This window comes from Mastigoproctus giganteus, chromosome 1 (assembly GCF_048544385.1).
Source record: "Mastigoproctus giganteus isolate SK-2022 chromosome 1, ASM4854438v1, whole genome shotgun sequence".
NCBI classification, from domain to species: domain Eukaryota; kingdom Metazoa; phylum Arthropoda; class Arachnida; order Uropygi; family Thelyphonidae; genus Mastigoproctus; species Mastigoproctus giganteus.
The window spans coordinates 56,144,549-56,169,686 of NC_143575.1; the positions used below are offsets into that span (position 1 = coordinate 56,144,549).

Consider the following 25,138-nt stretch of genomic DNA (forward strand, 5'->3'; position numbering starts at 1 on the left):
CATTTTTTAAAAGATTTTTGATTAATAAGTCTGAGATTTCATTCTTACCAATGTTAAACTTTTCAGCTACGGTAAATCTTAACATAGCACTTCATAACTCCACTTTTCCTTTGAGCCAAAAATGACTGTTATTTTTTAAATTCATTTTAGGTAAAAAATGAAGAATCAGAATACAACTGAATTATCTAACCCCCAAAAAATATGCAAGGAAAATAATGACGGGAAGGATTAGTATTTATAAGTAATTCCAGACAAGAAAGCAGTCAATCAAATTCCAAGAAAACATTATCCCTTTTATCATGCTGACAACTAATCTACAACTCTATAGTGTCAGTTTTTATTACTGTAAGAGGGTCCATTAATGAAAGGTAGTGTACAATTAATGCTGTGACCCTTACCCTATTTAATTTATTCACTTCCTGTAAATTTTCACTTCCCAGAGAGATATAAATACAGAATTTCATTATATAGTCTGATTTATGTAATACAATACATCACAGCAGCATTAAAATATGAATCATATACTGAACAATGTAAAATTTAAAAACTGCAAGTGATTTTTCATGATCAGAATTGGTTATAGTGGTAGCATATACTGCCATTATATTTTTAAAATGATAAATGAATACCATCAGTTCAGGCATGTGTACATATTTATATACCAAATATTGTATACCCATTACATAAACATACAAAAAGTAGATTGAAAAACTTACTTGTGCCATTTGCATTTCTGGACAGAATCCTGCTACTTCCTGGACAGCTTGTTGGTCCTGATGACTGCTGTGAAGAGCTTGGTCCTGGACTTGTTCCATGTCCTGTACTAGATCCAGGACCAGAGGTATCAGATGTTGGTAATGCACAATTACTTAGGTAATCACGGACTTGGTCCATGTAAAGGGCAGTGTATAAGGCTTTAAAAAAATGAAAAAATAATATTTAAAACATTCTCATTCGTTCAGAAAATTGACAATAAAATTTTTGTGTATTAAAAAGAGGTCCTTCTGCTTTCCAACTTAAGACACCTCCAGTTTAATAATGATATAAGGGACTTGCAGTCTTAATGGTAACCTCTACTTCCATATTCACATTTTTACTACATTAACTTTTTGCCACTGCAAAATGGTTTGGGATAAAGTGTTAATTCTTTACCAAAGTTTTAAATTTAATCAAAATAAGAAACATGCTAAATGATAATTAATTACATTTCCTTAATCCTATCTTTAAAAGATGTTTTCTTTCTGGGTTATTTCCATTAAGAACTAACTTTAAGTTAATTACACAAGTATTCAAGTAATTAATTTACATTTAGTTCTTAAATATCTTTGTTTTAAATATAAACAGCTTCCAATAATGAAAGAGTATAATAATGGCTAAATGATAGAAAGAACTTACTTCACAAAGGTGATTATTCTTTTATAAAAGAAAAAATGCTCATAATGAAACTACAGGAACTCCTCGACTTGTGTAATACTCGACTTACGAAAATTAGACTTTACATAAGTTTTTGCCGGCCGGTGCAAACTTAAAAAAATCGTGGAAATGTATTTTGCATCCTGTAGGAATAAATGGAGGTATCGTAATGTGAACCCAATAACACATTGTTTTTTTTGTAATTCATTCCAAGTCTTTGGAATTTAAAATTTTCACTATATTACTAAGCTATTATCTCTTTAAAAGGTAGTGCAATTTCCATTTTTATAATGGAAATTGCATTATCCTTTCATCATTATCATATGTTCTTGTTATAAGAATCAATTTTGAATGCCTTTGTGATATTTTTCTAAAGCACGTTTCTGGAGGTTGCGACCATAAAACAATAAAATCGATTTGCACTTCCTGGTTTATAGGGCTTTTCTGTTAGTGCATCTAATTATAATTATAAACGTGTAGTAAACTCGATCTTATTGCATTTGCGATAATACCAATAACTGCAATTGTGTGGGTTTTTATGCTATTATGCTGAAATGCGCTCCTCTTCACTGAAATCTTCAATCATATAAAAAACAAATTTTCAGAAACTTCTCTTCATTCCGATTTACGCATTACAATGATGAAGGGAAAGTGACCAACAAAAAGTACAAGTGCTGGCAGTGCCAGGAAATGAAACAAAATTGATTTAGAAATGAAGATGAAAATGATTAAGAAGTACGAAGCAGGAAAAAGTTTGTTGTCTATTGCAAGGGAATTAGGTCTCGCTGCTTCAACAGTGAATACTATTTTAAAGGACAGTGCACGTATAAAAGAACATGTCAAAGGATCAACACACTTAAGATTAACAGTGATCACAAAACAGCATTCAGGTGCTATGTCGAAGATGGAACAGCTGTTAATAATATGGATGGAAAACCAGATTCAGAAGCGAGTGCCCCTGAGTCTAATGACCATTCAAGCAAAAGCAATGAGTATTTATAAAGATATTAAGGATAAGTACAGAGCCCCAACACAAGTTCGTGGCAAGCAACGGGTGGCTTAATAGGTTCAAGTATTGCGTTGGTTTCCACAGTGCTAAAGTATGCAAAGAAGTCGCCAGTGCCAATTCTGCAGCTGCAGAGAAATTGTGATGTGGTGGAAAAAATTATTGACAAAGGCGGTGGCTGGCTATCAATGCAGCAAATTTTTAACGTTGACAACACTGCTCTGTATTGGAAAAAAATTCCGGATCGAACATACATTGGTAAAAAGGAAAAGACAATGCCAGTTTTCAAGGCATCAAAAGATAGGCCGACGCTCTTGCTTGGGGCCTAATGCAGCGGGAGATTACAGATTAATGCCACTGCTTGTGTACCATTCTGGAAATCCTCGTGCATTTAAGGGCATCAATAAAGCTACCATACCCATGCATTTCTGATTGAACCAGAGAGCATGAATAAAAATATCTCTCTTTGAAGATTGGTTTAAATGCTACTTCATTCCTGAGGTTGAAGACCAGGGTATGTCTGCCAGGGGCAAAGGTTGATGACGTTATAGAGCAGATATCATCTTTTAAGGGCACAAAAGGTGATATAGTTGTACACGTTGGCACTAATGATATCAAGAGTAGGAGACCGGCGGAATTGCTTAATAAGTACAGGTCACTGTTGAAAAAAAGCCGTGAAATAGGGTTGAATTTGAAAGTGTCTGCAATTCTGCCCAGACACGATAGGAGGGATTATATGATGAGAGCCTTGTCGATCAATTCGGCCCTGGAAAGATTGTGCAAGGCTCAAGGGGTAGAATTTTTTTCAGCCTGAACTGTACTTGTTAACAGGAGAGATTGCTTCTACAGGGATGGGATACACTTAAATAGAAAGGGTGCAAGAATATTTGCTGATGCTATCGGGGCAGTGTTAGGTGGGTCGGAAAACAGATAGCTTGGGGGGATACAAGGACTAATAGTTTAACAGTAGCCGTAGGCAGAGGTGAAGGTGATTCTTGCCCAACTTCTATTAGAATAAGTAGCGACCTGGAGCGAGGGGTGTTGGGGGTTTCAGGGACGGATGGCTATCGAGGCAGTGTTAGGTGGGTCGGAACACTGCTAGCTTGGGGGGAGACGAATAGATTAACAGTAGCCACTGGCAGAGGTGAAAGAGATTCTTGCACTGCTTCTATTGGAATGAGCAGAAGCCTGAAAAACAAGATGCAGGATATTTCAGAGACTGCTGGGAGTCATTGCGGTACAAGTAAACACATGGCTTGTGTTAGGGTAGCTAAGGAAAAGAACAGGTGCATGTATACTTGCGTGTACACTAATGCTAGGAGTTTAGTAAATAAATTTGATGAATTTGAGGTATTGTTCAAAACATCAAAGGCAGATATTGTTGGGATATCAGAGACGTGGTGTCACACAGATATAAGTAATGCAGAACTGGAATTTGGGGAGTACAACGTCTACAGAAAGGATAGACTGGATAGGAAGAGAGGAGGGGTCATGCTATTAGTTAAGAAATACATAAAATCCAAGGAAGTGAAGCCAGTGGACATTGCAGGACAGTGCAGTGTCGAGTCAGTTTGGTGTGACATAAGCATTGGGAGATCAAAATTGAGAGTACGAGTGTGCTATAGGCCTAATGACTCTGATGAGTATAATAAGAAACTGTACAGAGAAATAGAGTGGGTCAGTAAATCAGAGAGTCTTATAATGGGAGATTTTAATTTCCCAGATATTGACTGGAATTTGGGGGCTGGTCACTCACACACTAGCAAGGCTTTCTGGATGATTGCTTTCTACATCAGCATGTTCGGGAGGCAACTAGAGGGAGGAATACTCTTGATTTGATTATCAGCAGTGATTCTTCATGCATTAAGAATCTGCAGATAAATGAACCACTAGGTGGTATGGATCACAGTGTGCTGAAGTGGGATTTACTCAAAGAAGTAACTACCATTAGGGGTAAAGGGAAGGGTTATTGCTTTCGTAAAGGCGACTACGATGGACTGAGACAGTATTTAAATTCTATACAGTGGGACCAACTGATAATGTTACCAACAGCAAATGCAAAATGGGAAGCATTCAAAGAACTTATCTTGGAAGCTACTAGGCTTTACATACCAACTAAGAAATATTGTTCAAGGTTTAGGCCTAAATGGATGTCAGATGAAGTAATGAGGCATATGGCAGAGAAGAAACATGCATGGGATACATACAAATTAACACATGACACAGAAGCCTATGATAGATACAAGTTGATCTGTAACTAAGTTACAAAGGAGGTCAGGCAGGCGAAGGCAGATTACGAGAAATCTTTGGCAAGGGATGCAAAGAAAAACAGCAAAGAGTTCTTTACTTATGTAAACTCTAGAAGGAAGGGGATGAATCAGATTGGTCCACTTGATATCGATGGGTCAACTGTTGATGATCCTGCTCAGGTAGCTAACAAACTAAATGAATATTTTGCATCGACATTCACACATGAAGAGTTATTTAGCGAGGGGAATGCCAGAGGTTTATTCAACTCTAGCAGTAAGCTAGAGAATCTTGTAATAACTGAGAGTAAAGTGGAGGAGAAATTGTTGAAGATAAACACAAGAAAGGCACCCGGGGTGGATGGGATCTATCCAGTTATATTAAAGGAGGCAGCAGAGGAAGTAAGCAAACCCTTAGCCATAATTATGAGAACTTCCTTGGACTCAGGGGAGGTACCCACAGACTGGAAATGTGCAAATGTGACCCCAATTCACAAAGGAGGATCAAAGGCTGACACAAGTAATTTTAGACCTGTGAGTTTAACTTCTGTTCCAGGAAAATTAATGGTGGCACTGGTTAAAGAAGCACTGCAGGATCATTTAAACAAGACTTCAGTTATAGCTGGGACACAGCATGGTTTTGTTAAGGGGAAGTTTGTTTGTTTGTTTGTTTGTTATTTGGTTTTAAGGAGCATTAGCAACTAAGGCCATATTGCTCCGTGAATATGCGGTGGTCATTCCCTGACCTTTCCGCATCCTCAGTATTTGGTGGTGACGGGCTCGAACCCCGGTCTGATCAAGAAGCGTGTGTTACACACTGCTGCTCTTAAGGGAAAGTCTTGCCTGACCAATTGAATTGGATACTATGATGCAGTCACAAAGGAACTTGATGCAGGGAATAACTTTGATATTATATACTTGGATCTTAGAAAAGCTTTTGATACTGTTGCACAAATTGGAGCAGTGTGACATTGTAGGCAAATTGCTGCTGTGGATAAAGGGGTGGCTGAGGGGGAGAAGACAGAGAGTGGTAATCAATGGACACTGCTCGTCGTGGACTAATGTTATTAGTGGAGTCCCTCAGGGCTCAGTGTTGGGTCCATTATTGTTTTCTGTATTTATAAATGATATCGATGATGGTATATCAAGCTTAATGTCGAAGTTTGCAGACGATACAAAGGTAGGCAGGGTTGTCAAGGACACTACTGACACTATGCTGCTGCAACAGGATCTGGAAAAGTTGAGCAGATGGGCTGAGAGGTGGCAAATGAAGTTTAACATTGACAAATGTAAAGTACTACATATGGGAAACAGCAACCCCAGAGCAACGTATCAACTCTATGGTACTACACTGACAGTGGTAGAGAATGGAAGGGACCTGCGGGTGGTTGTGCAGGCAGATATGAATTTCTCTGAGCAGTGCAGACGGGCTGCAAGAGTAGCTCATGGTGTATTGTCAATGATATATAGGAATTTTTCTAGCAGGGATAAGGAGGTGATTATTCCCTTGTATAAGGCAATGGTCAGGCCACACCTAGAGTACTGTATACAGGTCTGGAGGCCTCATTTCAAGAAGGATGTAGAGCTGCTGGAACGAGTACAGAGAAGGGAAACAAGATTAGTGAATGGAACAAAGGGTTCCTCTTACGAAGAAAGGCTTAAGTTTTGCAAATTACAGTGTCTGGAGACTAGGCACCAGCGAGGTGATCTGATAGAGGTGTATAAAGCCTTGAATGGTTTGAGCATGCTCAATGCTGATGGGATTCTTCCTCTCGCTCAGAATAATCACCTGAGAGGGCATAAATTCAAATTGAGGAAAGACAGATGTAGGATAGATGTGCGGAAATTTGCCTTTAGCCAGTGGGTGGAACAGACTTCCATCCCTTGTCGTGGAAGTTGATAGCCTAAATAAGTTTAAGGCTCAGTTGGACAGGTATTTTGAACGAACAGAGGGGTGAAGTGGAAGTTTTTTTTTTTTTTTGGCTGATGCTGCATAAGCTTGCTTTCTTGCATCAAATGCCTCTACTAATGCTAATATTGTATAGACAACAACGTTCCTTTCAAGATTTCGCTTCTATTAGATAATGCTCCTGAACAACCTACATGTCTAGATGATTTCAAATTCGAACATGAGAGTCATATTTCTACCACCAAACACGACTTCACCCATCCAACCTATGGATTGGATGGGATGATTTACATTTATGAGGGTGTTATTTCGAATTTAAAAGCATACTATTTACGCACAACATTTGCTCAGGCATTGTCTGCAACAGACGATTAGAAAATTACGTCAAGAGACTTTTGGAAATCTTACAATATTTATCACGCCATCTTAAACATTAATAAGGTCTGGGCGGAAATTACTAAAAGTTGTTTAAATGGCACATGGAAGAAAATATATCCACGAAAATATGCCCACAGAAAATATGTAAAGGTTGCAGAGCTACTTCAGTTGGAGGTTGATGCCAAAGACATGGAGTTAATAGAGGAAGAAGAGAAGGAATTATCTAATGAAGAACTTATTGACTTGCAGGCAGCAATAGTGAAAGAAGAAAATGCTGACGAAGCTCAAGATAAACCAAATGAAGAGCCGAGACACTTCACCACCAGAGAGATGGAATGGCATTTCGTGAATTGCATCGGCAATGGTGAGGTGTGAGTAGATGGATCCTGACAGTGAACGATTGTTAAAAGTTAACAGAGGGGTGAATGATATGCTTGCTTGCTACAAAGAAATCTACGATGAAAAGAAAAAAAAAAGCCACCATCCAGTCATTCATTCTTTTGTAAGGTTGAGTGGCCGACCCCTTCTAAATCTCCATAGCCCCCAACCTCCACAGCGGTGTACTTATCAGGTGAAGATGTCGATTCTGGCAACAATGCTCGAGAGGTAAAACTTACTGATGTTATTCCTGTCTCCCCTCTTTTTTTGTAATTTTATAATTTTTAAATTTTTTTAAATTGCATGCTTTTGTAATTTTTTCTGCACAAGATAAAAAATTGAATAAATACAATAAATAATTCTGTTTACATGTTCGTTGAACATTTCTTTTTTGATTCAATCAATTCAGCGAGCACAGTTGTGAGTGCTGCACAAGCATGGGGAAATTCCCCGACTAACGTAGCGTTCCGTAGAATGCATCCTTACATAAGTCAGGGAGTTTCTGTATTCTTAAAAAGGGCAACCCATATTTCTGAAGCTTTACATTTATGAGGTCTTGATACAAACTGGGTTGACTGCAGATGATACAACAAAAAAGTGCAAATAACAATAACAATAAAGCTGTTAATTCCCCTACCATCACAGAACATATCAAAATATCAAATAACATTTATATTTTAAGTTAGTCTTCAACCATAACATTTTTAATGTATATTCATAATCAAATAATGATTCTTCTTGAGTCATTATTTTGGACAAAACCCTGAAGATCAGGTCAAGGATATAGGCCAATTAGCAGCAAAGTAAAGTACCTCTTGGCCAATGGACTGACCCTGATGATATCATTATCTCCAGGGTTTTTCATAGCAGAATAGTCAGCATTATAAAAGATAGGGAAGAACAGAGGAGTTGGGGAAAGCAGGGCAGGGGGCTATTTGATTGTTTACTAAATGGCTTTTCATATTTACTGCACGTGCACTGACAATGTCACCTGACCCAGTAAATGTTTTATAAATGCAAGATTCCCATGCACAATTACAATCAAAGCTCCTTATAGCAAACCTCGAGGAAAATGATAAAAGCAGTCATTCTATCAAAAGGTAATTATACTACAGTTCACAAAATCAGCAAAAGAACAAAGAAAAGTTTGAAGGCTTAATAGAATTGTACTAATACAATATATTATAATCTAATTCTGAATATGTACTGCAGCATTAAAAAAAAGAAAATTAAAATTATACATTTTGCATTGATTGTAAAGGTGTTTTGATATTAATTTCTAAATCCCATATACACAATATTTACGGTATAGTACGAGATATGTACAACATCTATGGTGTATACATACATACACCGATAAGCCAAAACATTATGACCAGCAAGTTGTTATGCAAATCAAAGCAACTGCAGGTGAACTACGGTACATACGCAGGTCGGGACACTGATACTGAGCTCTGTTAATCAGTCTTACTCTTGTTCTTCAGGTGGGAAAGGTAGCGAACTTAAGCGAGTTTGACAAAGGCAAAATTGTAATGGTCAGAGCACATCCGAAATGGCACAGCTGGTGGGATGCTCACGGTCAGCCGTGGTTAGTATCTACCAAAAGTGGGCTGATGAGGGAAAAACCCAGGAACCGCCAGCAAAGTGTTGGATGACCACGGCTCATCAATGCTCGAGGTGAGCGAAGGCTCTCCCAGATGGTACATGGCAACAGAAGGGCGACTGTGGCACAACTCATGCTGGTGATGGGAGTAATGTATCACAACACACAGTACATCGAACTCTGCTGAAAATGGGGCTGCATGGGCACGGTTAGCATGGGCACAGACCGCTCCCAGTGCCCATGCTAACCATGGTTCACCGGCGACAGTGCCTACAATAGGCACCCGAGCATCGAAACTGGACCTTAGGTGATTGGAAGAAGGCCGACTGGTCCGATGAATCACGTTTCCTGTTGCATCATGTGGATGGCCGGGTACGCATGCATCATTTACCTAGGAAAGTGATGGCACCTGGATGCACCATGGGACGAAAACAAGCCAGTAGCGGCAGTGTCATGCTTTGGGTGATGTTCTGCTGGGATACCTGGGTCCAGTCATCCACGTGCCAGGCATTCTGACTTCTACCACCTACCTAACCTAAACATCATAAGTCCAGTGTAAACCCCAGGTAGTTTAATGCCCCATCAAGTTCCTGGGAGGGTGGGCAGTAAAGAGAGATGCAGTAGATGGAGAAGTAGTTCACTTTTATGCATGTTGCAAATTTATTACAGAGGCCCTGTACTATCAGGATATTGATATCCTGGTTCATCGCCACTATACATGATTTGGGGTCTTGTGAAGAGGATTGGATTACTTTGACATGAATAGGGAATCTTATTATTTTAAACATGCTGTTTTGCTGGATTCTAGTAGCATCTGGCTCTTGTATCAATTGTGTGGTCCTCTGCTACTCTCTTAATCTCATCTGCAACTGTCCTGGATCTGTGCCCATTGATATGCATCACCTTGAGATGCCCGCTGCAGAATGGTCCACCAGAAGCGGGTGCTTGTCTGGGGACTTGCCAAGAGTTTTTAACTCATTGGTTTATTGTGTTGGAGTTCCTAGAACAAGTACAACTAAGGACTGCGGATGAGTAGGAACTCCAAAACAATAAACCAACGAGTTAAAAACCCTCGGCAAGTCCCCAGACAAGTGCCCGCTACAGGTGGACCATTCTGCAGTGGGCATCTCAAGGTGATGCAGATCAACGGGCATAGGTCCAGGGACGGTTGCAGATGAGATTAGGAAGAGCAGCAGAGGCTACACAATTGACATAATCATGATACAAGAGCCGCATACTACTAGAATCCAGCAGAACAGCACATCCAAAATAATAGAATTCCCTATTCACACCAAAGTAATCCAATCCTCATCACAAGACCCCTAAATCATGTATAGTGGTGATAAACCAGAATATCGATATCCTGGTAGTACAGGGCCTCTGTAATAAATTTGCAACATGCATACAAGTGAACCACTTCTCTGTCTCCATCTACAGCATCTCCCTTTACTGTGACAACCTGACACTGGTAGTTGCTGGACAATCCAGGGCCAAGCTGAAGGCTAATGCACAGAGAATCCTTGATAACCTAACAGATTGGACAAAGAGGAACAAACTCCAGATCAATCCCGTGTAAACAAATATGATGGTTTCCAAGTCGAGCCTTGACCTCAGATGGCCCCCCAGATCAAAATTGCCAGGATCTGGCTGCCCTTGGTAACACAAACCAGAGTCCTTGGAGTTATTATCGACCATAAGCTCTCATTCCTCCAACATCTGTCTATAAAAAAAAAAAAATCAAAACTTTTCAGCTACCATCGTCAGAATCTCTCAGAATGACTGTGGACTATCCAGACGAACAATACTCCTCTATTATAAAGCAGTTTTTCTCCCCATTGTTACCTTTGCAGCCAGGACCTGGTTCCACAGGGTGACCAATGTCAAAATGAGAGAGAAACTAAATTCAATACAGAGATCCATGCTGCTATCCACTCACCGCATCTGCAGAACTATTTCAACCGCAGCCATACAAGTAATTGCAATAGCACTGCCCCTTGACCTGCACCTCATTTTTTGAGGACTTTGCTACTGAATTAAGAAGAGAATCCTGACCACACTGCTAGAGATAAGTATCGACCTGGACACTGACACCAAGAAAGAAAGAACTCGATGCTACACAGAGCTGAGCACGAGGTGGCAAGAGGGATGGGATGCATCAACGACCGGAGCTGTTATGTGAAGGTTCCTCCCTGATGTGAAGTTCACAACAACCAGAACAGTGAACTCATGGTTTTCAGTATCCCTTGAAGCCTCATTTTTAGTGACAGGACATGGAGCAATAAACGCAAAACTTCATCAATTTGGTCTACTTAACATGGATCAATGTTACTGCGGGGGGAAACGAGGACTGGCAGCACATAATCTTTACATGCCCAGAGTATTGTGATCACAGAGAAGGCTATTTAGAGAGTTTCCCAATCTCACCCTAGACACACTTGGACAACTACTTCTAACTCCACAAACCCTTGTAACATTCCAGAGATGTCTTCATGAAAAGAAAAACGCTTTACCTGGCAGCAAATATCAATAACCAAGAAGACACCAATCACTGAAGAAGAAGAAGTCAAAGCAAATAATTGTTATGGTCCTTTTGCCACACTAAACACTTTTTTTTTTTTTTTTTTTTTTCGAGCTGCCATGAACTGGGGCTCCCCAGCTCTGGACAGCCACATTCTCTGTTTTTTTTCTCTCTCTCGCACTACACCCTAGTACAGTACCCTCTGGGCTGAGAGGTCCCCTCCTCTCTCATCCTACCCTCTTTTTCCTCTTCATCCAGTAATTCCTCCCTCGGGGGGGGGGAGCTATTAGAAAGGGAGGCCTTGCCTTCCTGCAGCTAGGGACGAGTACCTGTAAGTGGCTGTCCTGGTGATTGCAGCTTTAGGTAGCCAAAAGACAACATTGCATTACAGAACACACACATAAGCTCACTAACAAAATTTTTTCAATCTTATCACTTTCGCCCGAGTGGGGACGAAAATCCTTTTTTTTTTTTTTTATTCCTCACTACACACATATGGCCTAACCTTAACAGAGTCTGTAAAAATGAACAGTGCAACATGGCCGAGATGAACTTTGTTCCAGGAGCTGCCCTTACATACATACATACCTAACATCATTGCTGACCAGGTTCACCCTTTCATGGCAACAGTCTTCCCCTCTGGCGGTGCCATCTTTCAGCAGGATAATGCACCATGCCACATCACCCGGATTGTTCGAGACTGGTTCACGGAACATGAGAAAGACTTCCAGGTATTGCCCTGGCCTCCAAATTCCCCAGACATCAATCCCATCAAACATCTGTGGTTTGTGTTGGAACAGCAACTCCAATCTGCAGCGTCTCAACCACGGACCTTACATGAGCTAAAGGATCTGCTGGTTACGTGTTGGTACTAGATACCACAAGACACATTTAGAAATCATGTAGTGTCCATGCTTCGGCGGGTACGAGCTGTTTTGGCTGCACATGGAGGACCAACATCATCTTAGGTAGGTGGCCGTAATGTTTTGGCTCATCGGTGTATATATCAAGGCCTAACCACAAACAGGTGAACTGGTTTCAGACTTTAAAATAATCCGTAAAAATGTGCTGTTTTAAAACAGAATTATGAAGGCACCTTTCAGCAATTAATTCACTTTTGCAGTTATGTTGTGCTTGAAAAAAAAAAAAATTTACAAGTTCTGATCATTTATGAGCATCCTTCAACAAAACTTGCTCAACTGCAGTATGTTCCTCTTCTTCATCACTACAAATTTCAGGTTTAATTGAGTCTGCAATGAGTTCCTCTTCACCCATGCATGTGTTCAAACATGTAACATCTGCATCCACTTCGGCACAATCTTCAAAACATGTTTCCTTCTAAGTTTAAGTGGATGAAGCACATCCTTAAAAATTTTTCTAACTATTATTTGACTGTTCTTCATAATTAATAAATGAAGAGGCATGAAATACTCAGAGAAGAATTAACTATGTTTAGCTTCATACAGAAAGAGTTTATATTATATATGCCTGGAATTTTTTTTGTATTTTGTAGTGTATATCCACTATTCAATCTATGAACAGAATATTGTTGGTAAGTGGTTTCAGGTGAATTCCAAGCAGTAACTCAGGTCCCACCTGCTTTTGGTTTGAGGGCGTTTTTTTTTTTTTTTTTTGAAATGAACAAAGTTGTCAGTAGCAGGATACCTCCAAAATAGATTCCATGCTTTGTTCTTTTCTTTTTTTTTTTGCCATTATAACATGCTTCATTCCACCAATGCTTAGTGTGTCTACGTAAATCCACAGAGGTCAAAGGTATAGCATTAACTACAACTGCCAATTAGCAATGTCAATAGATTGGCATTTGATAATCTAGTTGCCAAAGGAAATACTGGTAGTGAATATTTTACAGTTTGCCTTGGAGAATTTCCATTTTATATTATTTTAAGTTTTTTGTGTGTGGTGTACTAGTTGTTTGATATTTGCAAACAAATGGATAGTGATTACTATTGAGCAGGTTTTCTAAAACTAATCACTGGATGTAAGATTCCATTCATCAAGGAGGTACTTAATTAGTTTTCCTTGTTTATTTACCTGAGGAGAACCCACAGATGATGCTACATGTTAGTCACCCAGCAAGAAAAAAAAAAAAAAATAGGCAGAAGCTACAGGTTATCCAGGTATTTTGAAGTATATGCTTTTGTTTGGTGAAAGCTATACAAAAACTTCATGAGCATGAATCCTAAAGCAACCTGTAACAGTCTCCAGTGAGGTCTGCAGAGGAAGGGGTGGGTGGGATGCATTTGACAGGAACTGAAAATTCCTACACTTTCACAAGCAGCAGGCATGTTATTTCTATCATGTTGACAAATAGTGCAACTCTTAATTACTGGGATAACTGGAGTTTAGGCTGGTTTCTTGAAAAGAGGTGCTTACTAGACTATACTGTTTGATTAGATTATATGTCAATGTTCCTACATAATCCTCTACAATTACACTACATGAAGTGCTGAGGTGCACTATAGCCCCAGAAACTTATGCGCCATTAAACCTCCATAACACGCACACACACACACACAAAGTGCTCCATTATTTGATTTTAGAGATTGAATATAGTTCTGTTTTTTTTTGATTCCAGTCTGTTTATGGTGGTCTGCTGCTTTTCTTTCTTTGGGATGGTATGGACATCTATGTCCATATCATCAGCCACATGAAGATCTAGGACTGGCTCATTCTAATTGATGTCAACATTTATATCCATCAGCATTATGCAAGGTTGGACCTTCTTAGTTGGAGCTGATTCTTTTGATTTTACTGCTTCTGATGGTGTATTAGAAATAACTGGTGGCACTGTAAGCAGAATATTGTTTTCATGATTTAAGACAATGATCCTTAAGCAGTGTAGTAGCAATTGGGATACAGTCACCACTAGGTGCTGGCTACAGGAGTGCTGTGAGGGTGCCAGATGGCACTATTTGTTTATTTGTATTTAAAATTTAAAAAAAAAATTTTATTTTATTTACTGACACGTAAAAGATAAATATAATTTTATTAGTTTTATACATGCTGAAAATAAACAAATTATTTATAAAAAATTTCAGTGGCACATTAATTTGTCAGTACCTTGTATATTTCTTCAGTAAAGATAAATACATATGCATTATTACTTTTTTAAATCTCTTTGTGTGACTGTTTTAAGTTTGTAGAGTGTTCTTCTGGGAATAAAACAGAAATAATTATTATTACTTTATTTTTGTATCTAAATAACATACATAAAGGAGGGCAAAAATATACTGCCATATTTGCAACTGAAATGGTTGGAAGCACTACTATTTGTATTGCAGTCAACTAGTATTTCTGGATCTGGTGCATAGGTTTATTTTAGCATAGTCAGTGTAATTTTTTTTCTTTACCTCCCTCCTCATAAGTAACTTTTCACTCTTACTTTGTGCTTCTGAGTATCTGTCCCTATTTATCAAAGTGTACATGCTTTAAAGTAAGCTGAATGTTGACCTTTACAATTTGGACAACAATGTTTCTGCAACACAATCCATTTATTTATGGCCTATGCGCCTACACTTAGGATAGGGTTACCAAAGAACCTCTTAGATTTTACACTTGCATCCTATTTTTTTGTAATTTAAAAAAATCATCTCTTCATAAAATGAATTTTCATCAAGTTGCATCTTCAGTCAATACAACAGAATAAATAAAAACAATTCACTGGTTGCTTAAGTGGATTGTATTATTCCAAAATTACACAAGTGGATTCTATCAACATCATCATCATTTGACCAATTTATGAATTTTGCAGAATTTGTTTATGAGAAAAAGAAAGACGATAACTGGGAAAACTTATTAGCCCATATAAAGTGGACTTTAATCAATGCAAGAGTTCCGAGGCATTTAAAAATTGCTCAATACACATTTTCTATTTTTGCCCATGATGGGAACATAGAACATGCATTATCATTAATAAACAATCAATGGAGCAACATTAGAAATAAAATGGAAACAAATACGGTAAACAGTATTTTGTTGGTTACTTATAATTTGTAAAACATTTTATAATTACTTCTTACTGAAAATGATTGGCAGTAACGATAATACATATTGTAATTTTTTAGTAATAAATATAATTTTTAAAATGTCCTGGTTTTAAAAACTAAAAATGTCCTAGTTTTTTCCTATTTTGTCCTAGCTTTTGAATTCTAGATCTGGTAACCCTAACTTGGACAAACTATACCCAAAATATACCGTTTGTGAGTAACCAATTTTTGACACTTAAATCACCTGACAGGATTGTACATAACAATTAAGTTATATACTACATAAATGAGAGTTTACATAAGCTCAGTTTTAACTACGTTCTATTAATATTAATAGTATTTCATTCGTATTTCAAATTCGCGTTTATGACAAAATGTCTTCCTTCACTAAAGGTTGCATGGGGGTTTTGATATTTCTGGGGTCGGGTTGGAGTTCACTACTGTGATCCTGGAGTGTTGGACTGCCCGTTTGTCAATAGTGAGGAACACATTATATGTAATCTGGTTTTAACATATCATTTCGTAATTTATTTGCATAGGGAGAATTGGTAAAGAAGAAATCCTACTGACTGAATAAAAGGTAACTCCTTGTTTATTTCTAAAATAACAATTAAGATAACTAGGTAGCTGGTAAAGTAGGTGAACTAAAAGCAAGGATGATATTCTACATTGGAATAAATTCATCTTTCTTCATAACTATTGGTTTCACCTGGATGACTTTTGGATCTTGCAACTCTTGGTTTATTCATCCAAGACATTCATGAGGCCCTGCTCTAAAAATCACATTGAAATTATTTAACATTTCATGTGGTTTAAAATTCAGAGGTATATTCTCAAAGGCAGAGAGCTTAAGCAGAGTCACTAAATGTTTATAGCCCAACAATCTTCATGATTTTTGATACTTGCTGCATTTTCTAAACATATCTGGATTAGAAATTGGGCCAAAATACTCATATATTTATCTGACAAGAAGTAGAAAGCAAGGAATAATGTGCACTCCTATTGCAGTATTTCTGTGCATGACCTTTTCACTGTGAGTCATGGTCAGTTTCATTTACATAAGGGTATGGTAAATGCCCAGGTTTCAGGCCACGCCACATGGAGGCAGGAACAATGCCAGCCAGTAACCAAGTAAATAGACATGGAAGACAGCAATGTGTTACTAATAAGGCAGCAAAACGTTGAGTAGTTAACACTGATTTTGCAAACATAACAAAAGTTTTAAGAGTTAGCACTCACACTGAGAAAATGCTACCTAAGTTGTACTAGACATTGCTAGACACTTGGTGCTGCAAGTTTGTATTAAGTCTCAGCAGTCTGTCAGCAGCTTGCTTTTCTGCTATATACACTCAATGGCTAAATGAACATTATGTCAGTCACTCACTTTGTTGAACAATTTCATTGGTTGTTATACTTCTTGACTAGCCTTCATTCAATGATTATGTACAGTAAATGTCAACCAAAGAATGACATTTACTGGAATTTTAATAAAACAGTACACTCATCCATATGAGGGATATATTATATTTCCCGTAACTAAAAATCTGAAAGTAGAATCAATCATTGCTCCAATTTTTAACCAGGTGCATAGGAGGGGATATATATTGTATTCTCCTGTACGCTGTTGGTTAAAAATCAGAAAATTGAATGCTTTGCTGGTTAGAAGGGGTGTGCAAAATCACAGATAATTCCTCAGGATAAATTTGCCAAATGAAACTCAACAGTCAAACGTGCAACCAATGCATTCACACATCAAACTGACTGACTGATAGATTCATTTGTCCAATGAGCTTATAGAACAGCAAGTTGCTGACATGGTCCGAAATTATCTTGATTTCAATATGAATTATCCTGATAAGAATATGAAATAGGTTGATAAAAAATAAACATAATTTGAAAGAATGAAAAATGATAATTTTAAATACAGCAACATTTTTAATTGTAAAATTCAAAGTGAACTAACTGGAAATGATAAAAAGCCTTTTTCCTGCAAGTTAAGCAATCATTAGGGAAATTATAAGCAGTTCTCTATTTACAATGCTTTATTTACTTATATTCATGATAATATCTATATTTTTCAAGATGACTTTCAAATTTTCCTGAAATGACATTGGAAATATTTGATTTCGAGTGTGTTTTCGGACCTGTTATGTTACTGCAATACAAATGTTAATCCTGTTCCATCCTTAAGTTCTGTCTTTAAAATTTGTTTTTCAATAGTAATTAGATAACAAATTATATTCTTGATTTTGTGGACTATACAACAAATGTAGTTGGTATTTAAGGAGTGCTATTATCATACCACCATGAGAATAAACTCAATGTTTGCTGATGCTATCGAGGCAGGGTTAGGTGGGTCGGAAAATTGCTAGCTTGGGGGAATACAAGGACTAATACATTAACAGTAGCCACTGGCAGAGGTGAAAGTGATTCTTGCACTACTTCTATTGGAATGAGCAGCAGCCTGGAACACAAGATGCAGGGTATTTCAGAGACTGCTGGGAGTCATTGGGGTACAAGTAAACACACAGATTGTGTTAGGGTAGCTAAGAATAGGAACAGGTGCATGTCTACTTGCATGTACACCAGTGCTAGGAGTTTGGTAAATAAATTTGATGAATTTGAGGTATTGCACAGAACATCAAAGGCAGATATTGTTGGGATATCAGAGACGTGGTGTCACACAGATATAAGGAACGCAGAACTGGAAGTTGGGGAGTACAATGTGTACAGGAAGAATAGACAGGATAGGAAGGAAGGAGGGGTTATGCTATTAAGAGACACATAAAATCTAAGGAAGTGAAGCCAGTCGACATTGCTGGACAGTGCAGTGTCGAGTCAGTTTGGTGTGACTTAAGCATTGGGTGATCATATTTGAGAGTAGGAGTGTGTTATAGGCCTAATGACTCTGATGAGTATAACAAGAAACTGTACAGGGAAATAGAGTGGGCCAGTAAATCACAGGGGGATTTTAATTTTCCAGATATTGACTGAAATTTGTGGGTTGGACACTAACACATTAGCACGGCTTTTGTGGATTTATTGGATGACTGTTTTCTACATCAGCATGTTCGGGAGGCAACTAGAGGGAGTAATACTCTTGATCGAATTATCAGTAGTGATTCTTCATGCATTAAGAATCTGCAGATAAAGGAACCACTAGGTGACAGTGATCACAGTGTGCTGAAGTGGGATTTGCTCAAAGAGGTAACTACCATCAGGGGTAAAGGGAAGGGTTTTTTGCTTTCGTAAAGGTGACTACGGTGGTCTGAGACAGTATTTAAATTCTACACAGTGGGACCAACTGATGACGTTACCAACAGCAAATTCAAAATGGGAAGCATTCAAAGAATTTATCTTGGAAGCTACTAGGCTTTACATACCAACTATGAAATATTGTTCAAGGTTTAGGCCTAAATGGATGTCAGATGAACTAATGAGACATATGGCAGAGAAGAAAAATGCATGGGATGCATATAAATTAATGGGGTGACATGGAAGCCTACGATAGATATAAGCTGGTCTGTAACCAAGTCACAAAGGAGATTAGACAGGCAAAGGCAGATTATGAGAAATCCTTGGCAAAGGATGCAAAGAAAAACAACAAAGAGTTCTTTACCTATGTAAACTCTAGAAGGAAAGGGATGAATCTAATTGGTCCACTGGATATTGATGGTTCAACTGTTGATGATCCTGATCAGGTGGCTAACAAATTAAATGAGTATTTTGCATCTACATTCACTCATGAGGAGTTATTCAGGGAGAGCAATGCCAGAGCTGAGTTAAACTCTGGCAGTGAGCTAGATGATTTTGTAATAACTGAGAGTAAAGTGGAGGAGAAATTGTTGAAGATAAACATAAAAAAGGCACCCGGAGTGGATGGGATCTATCCATTTATATTAAAGGAGGCAGCAAAGGAAGTAAGCAAAGCTTTAACAATAATTATGAGAGCTTCTTTGGACTCACAGGAAGTACCCATGGACTGGAGATGTGCAAACGTAACCCCAATTCACAAAGGAGGATCAAAGGGCGACACAAGTAATTATAGACCTGTTAGTTTAACTTCTGTTCCAGGAAAATTAATGGAGGCACTGGTTAAAGAAGCAATGCAGGGTCATCTAGACAAGACTTCAGTTATAGCTCGGACACAGCATGGTTTTTTTAAGGGAAAGTCTTGCCTGACCAATTTGAGTGAATACTATGATGTGGTCACAAAAGAACTGGATGCAGGGAATAACTTTGATATCATATATTTGGATCTTAGAAAGGTTTTTGAGACCGTTGCACATGAAAGACTGCTGCACAAATTGGAGCAGTGTGGCATTAGAGGCAAATTGCTGCTATGGATAAAGGGATGGTTGAGTGAGAGAAGACAGAGAGTGGTAATCAATAGACACTGCTTATAGTCGAGTCCCTCGGGGTTCAGTGTTGGGTCCATTGTTGTTTTCTGTATTTATAAATGATATTGATGATGGTATATCAAGCTTAATGTCCAAGTTTGCAATGATACAAAGGTTGGCAGGGTTGTCAAGGACACTACTGACACTATGCTGCTGCAACAGGATCTGGAAAGGTTGAGCAGATGGGCTGAGAGGTGGCAAATGAAGTTTAACATTGACAAATGTAAAGTACTACATATGGGAAACAGCAACCCCAGAGCAACATATCAACTCTGTGGTACTACACTGACAGTGGTAGAGAATGAAAAGGACCTAGGGGTAATTGTGCAGGAAGATATGAAGTTTTCTGAGCGGTGCAGACAGTCTGCAAGAGTAGCTCATAGTGTCTTGTCAATGATATACAGGAATTTTTCTAGCAGGGATAAGGAGGTGATTATCCCCTGTATAAGGCAATGGTCAGGCCACACCGTCAGTACTGTATACAGGTCTGGAGGCCTCATTTTAAGAAGGATGTAGAGCTGTTGGAACGAGTACAGGTTGGTTTGGTTTAAATGGAAGTTTATTGGCACAAGGGCAACTGAGGCCAAATTGTGCCTGTCACAGTAATCGTGCAAATGATTTTTTTTTTTTTTTTTTCAGTCATATGTCAGATAAGTTCATATAAACGAATTTGTTTTAAAAAATTAAATAAATCGGATAGATTTGCGTCATCACTGAGGATATGGTTCATCTCTAATGAATTGTTTTGGGTTAAAACCAATTTAAAATTTGTTAATCGGGCAGCATGATTGTAAGGACACTCAAGGAGAATGTGCTTCACTGTAAGTAGGGCGGAACAATGACGACAGTGAGGAGGTTCATCCCCTGTCAACAAATGGAGGTGGGTGAGATAGGAATGACCAATGCGTGTCCTTGCAAGGACAACCTCTTCTCGTCTGTTTAATCGTGAACTAGATTTCCAATACTGTGGCTTTTTCTTTATTTGGAAAAGTTTATTTTGGGTCTGTTGTTGCCATACTGATGTCCATTGGTCAATACATAACTGTTTTATGATAAGTTTATAGTCCATATAAGGAATCGAGGCAAGTGAAGATACAGGGTTGACTGGATTTTTTGCTGCTTGATCTGCTTTCTCATTTCCCTGGATTCCAGCATGCCCAGGAATCCAGCAGAACCTTACCTCTGTGTTATGTTTTGCGAGATTAATTAGCTGAGCTCTGATTTCTTTCAGAATAGGATGAGAGTTCGGACATTTACGTTGTATAGAAGTTACTGCACTCAAGGAATCGGTATAGATTATAATTTCTTCGTTAGACATGTTGTTGACGTGTTTGATAGCCATTTCTATTTCATAGAGTTCAGCGGTGTAAATACTGCAACTTGGGAAAAATTTTTCGGAGATTACACAAGTGGGAATAACTACTGCAGCGCCTACATCTGTATCAGATTTGGATCCATCAGTATATATTTGAAGACAGTGAGTGTTTGCTGATGCATGAGTTGAATGTAGCTGCTGTATATTTTGATGGTCCAATGCCTGTTTTCCCCACTTTTGAAAGTATTCATCGGATAAAGGTTTGAAAGTGGACCATGGAGGCTCAATTTCTCCGGTGTCGGGGTGGATATTGTCTAGTGGGACACTCCAATTCTGTGTAACATCCTTCAATCTGATTCCGGCAGGTTTATTTTCATTTGGTTTATTTCTGTATAAATTTTAGAAAGACGGAGTAAACATGGAAGGCCAGATGGGATGTGAGGGCATACTCCGAAGTTTGGCGGCATACGAAAGCAGCAGCATCTGCCTCCGAAACGATAATGGAGGTTCATGTGCATCAATGTAAAGACTCTGGACTGGCGATGTTCGGAAGGCACCTAGAGCTATTCTAAGTGCATTATGTTGAATGGTATTTAGGGACTGTAATGCTGATTTTCTAGCTGAGTCATATACAGGTGCACCATAGTCTAGTCTGGATCGGATTATAGTTTTATACAGGTGAAGAAGAGAGAGTCGATCAGCTCCCCATGACATCGCAGAAAGCACTCTAAGAATATTCATTTTCTTCAAACAAATAGTTCATACATGCTGTATGTGTTTCAGGAAGTTTAATTTCTTGTCCAATATTAAACCTAGGAATTTAATATTGTCATTGACTGGAATAGCATGATTTCCCAGGAGCAATTCAGGATCAGGGTGCAGTTTTCGCTTCTTGCAGAAGTGTATAGCGACAGTTTTCTCTGCTGACAGTCTGTAACCATTTTGTGACATCCACGTTTGTATTTTATTTATTGATAGTTGGAGTTTCCTTTCAATAGAGTACATATTTTGTGAGTGACTGGATATAGTGAGGTCATCGGCATAAAGATAAGTTTCTACTGAATTCTGTATGATTGCTGTTAGAGTGTGTATCCTAACTGCGAAGAGTGTGGCACTAAGGACTGACCATTGCGGGACTCCTTCCTCCTGTTTGTAGATTTTGGAGAGAGTACCTCGATAACAGACCTGTAGAGTTCGATATTCGAGAAAGCTCTGAATTAATGCTGGTAAATGTCCTTTTAATCCTAGGGCATGCAGGTCACGAAGGATGCCATGATGCCACGTAGTTTCAAAGGCTTTCTCTATATCTAAGCTCACCATAACCAAATGTTCGTTTTTTATGAATGTATTTCGCACATTTGCCTCAGCTTTTATCATAAGGTCTAAGGTAGATCTGTTTTTACGAAAACCAAACTGATCGTTGTTCACAGTAGTTTGAGTTTCCAGATACCAGGTAAGGCGACAATGTACCATTTTTTCCAGTCTTACCTAAGCAACTAGTAAGTGAAATTGGTCTATAATTGTGCGGATCTAATTGGTCTTTTCCTGGTTTTGGAATGGGTAGAACTACAGAATGGCGCCAGGATAGGGGAAAGTAATTTGCGACAAATATTCGGTTGAAAAGTTTTAGGAGAGAGTAATGAGTTCTCTCATTTAGATTTTTTAACATTAAGTAGTATATGCCGTCTGGACCAGGTGCACTATTGGCTGATTTTTTTAAAGATTCTTCTAATTCATATATGGTAAATGGTTCATTATAAGAGAGGGCTCACTTCGTTCTGAATTTTATTTTATATTTTTCAGCTACTGATTTGGCTTTTAGGAAAGTTGGATCATATGAGGTTGATGCAGAATGGTGAGCAAAAGATTCCGCGAGGATGTTTGCAATATTCTCGGGAAGGGTTACCTCTTGTCCTTTATACACGATGATTGAGGAAGGAATTGATGGAGACTTTCCGGTAAGGCATCTTATTTTCCGCCAGATCAGTCCTGCACTTGAGTCTTTAGTGACAGATGAAGCAAAACGAATCCAAGACTCTTTTTTAGCTTTTCGCCGGATGTATCGGGTCTGGGCTTTAAGTTTCTTGTAGATAATCAGATTGGCAGTGGTTGGATTTTTTCGGAACTGATTCCATGCCTTGTTCTTTTCCCTCTTAGCAGCGTTACATGCCGAATTCCACCAGTAATTTTTGTGTTTGGATCTTTTAATTGTAGTTTTAGGAATGGTAGTAGCAGCTGCCACCAACATTTGTTCTGTGATGTGTTTAACGGCATCATCTATAGAGTGATGATGGATAATATCATCATCTAGTGTAACGTTTGATGCATATTTATTCCAGTCAGCTTTTGAGAATTTCCACTTAGTTCGACCACTTACTGGTAAGTTTCTTCTTGTGCAGAGCTTACAGATTATAGGAAAATGGTCACTGTTTAATGGATTTTCTGAAACTCTCCAATCGAAGTCTGGAAATAACATTGGTGAGCATAATGACAGATCTATGGCAGAAGTTGAGCCTGTTGGAAAATGGACATAGGTGTCGGAGCCTGTGTTCAGCAGTGTGATGTTATGCTTTATAAGAAAAGCCTCTATCGTGCGTCCCCGGTTGTCTGTATGTAAAGATCCCCATAATTGGTGATGCGCATTAAAATCGCCAATATGCAGAAAGGAGAAGGTAGTTGTAAGATAAGATCATCTAGATCAGCTATCGAGCAGTTCTGATTATGGATACAAGAGTAAGTGTTTTGCCAAGAGCGAGGCGTACTGCAACTACTTCTAAAGTGGTTTGTACAGGAATGCGTCTGGACGGGATTTTACTGTCAATCATTATCGCTACACCACCATGTGACCCATGGGCAGAGATCCTGTCTTGCCTGAACAAAGTATAGTTTTTAAATGAGAGTGTCACTTGTGGAGAGAGATTCGCTTCTTGTAGACAGATGCCTACTGGATGATGCTGATTTATCAAGTCGTGAATATCGTCTATGTTGCTACGGAGGCCTCTACAATTCCATTGAATCAATTGATCCATTATTTAGCTTTTGAAGTAGGAAGTATTTCTGACTGTTTTTTAGAGCCAATCTGTTTATGGCGATCCAGTTTTATTTTATCTTTTCTCGGGAAAGTAGGTCGTGCAGTATCCATGTCTTCCTCAGCATGTATTTCTAAGACGGTTTCATCATTGTTGGTGGTGTTATCGGTTTCCATATCTGCGGTTAAAGTATTTTGCAGTTTAAGATTTCTCAGACTTTCAGTATCTGAACGTGATGGAGTAATAGTTGGTGGTACGGTGACTGGGGTATTATTTGCTTGGTCTTTTACTTGTTCTTTAGGAGACTCCTGCGGATTCGCTAGAACAGCCCGAGCCCAGCCGGAAATGGATGTAGCTGGTGGTATGGACACTTCAGTTTGGGTTCCTTCTGATTTGTATTTTTGTGTTGCAGCTGCATATGAGAGTTTCGGTACTGTGAGTAAAACTTGTTTCCTTGCTTCTTGATAAGTCACTTTGTTTTCTATTTTGTATTTCTGTATCTTCTTTCCTGTTTTCCAGGTTTCACAAACTTTTGAGTAAGCTGGATGGCTACGGTTACAGTTTGGACATACTGGTGTTTGTGCTGGGGAATCTGTCTGAGTGTGTTCCTTGGATCCACAGTTGGGGCACACTGAAACCCCTCTACACACTGTTTGGGCATGGCCAAATTTTTGGCACTTGAAGCACCTGAGCGGATTAGGGATATAAGGTCGGATATGACAGTTCAGATATCCAGCCTTAACTGTAGCTGGAAGAATTGGTGTTGAAAAGGTCAGTATAACACTGCGTGTCGGAACCAGTTCACCATCTTTCTTGATTTTAATTCGCTTTGCCTGTATAACTTTTTGGTCTTGTAGCTCTTGGACAAATTCCTCTTCAGTAACATTTAATAAGTCCCACTCAGAGAGCACTCCTTTGGATGAATTTAGGGTGGCA

General features: G+C 38.7%; 1 protein-coding gene across 1 annotated transcript in view; it reads right to left on the reverse strand.

Moving 5' to 3' along the window:
• The window catches only part of LOC150090810 (uncharacterized), a 214,884-nt gene that overhangs the window by 156,493 nt on the left and 33,253 nt on the right, over window positions 1-25,138 (reverse strand). Inside the window, exon 2 of the mRNA XM_090374183.1 lies at window positions 717-914. Coding sequence (XP_090230309.1) covers window positions 717-894 — 178 coding nt within the window. The 5' untranslated portion in view covers window positions 895-914. The remainder of the gene's footprint in view (window positions 1-716; window positions 915-25,138) is intronic.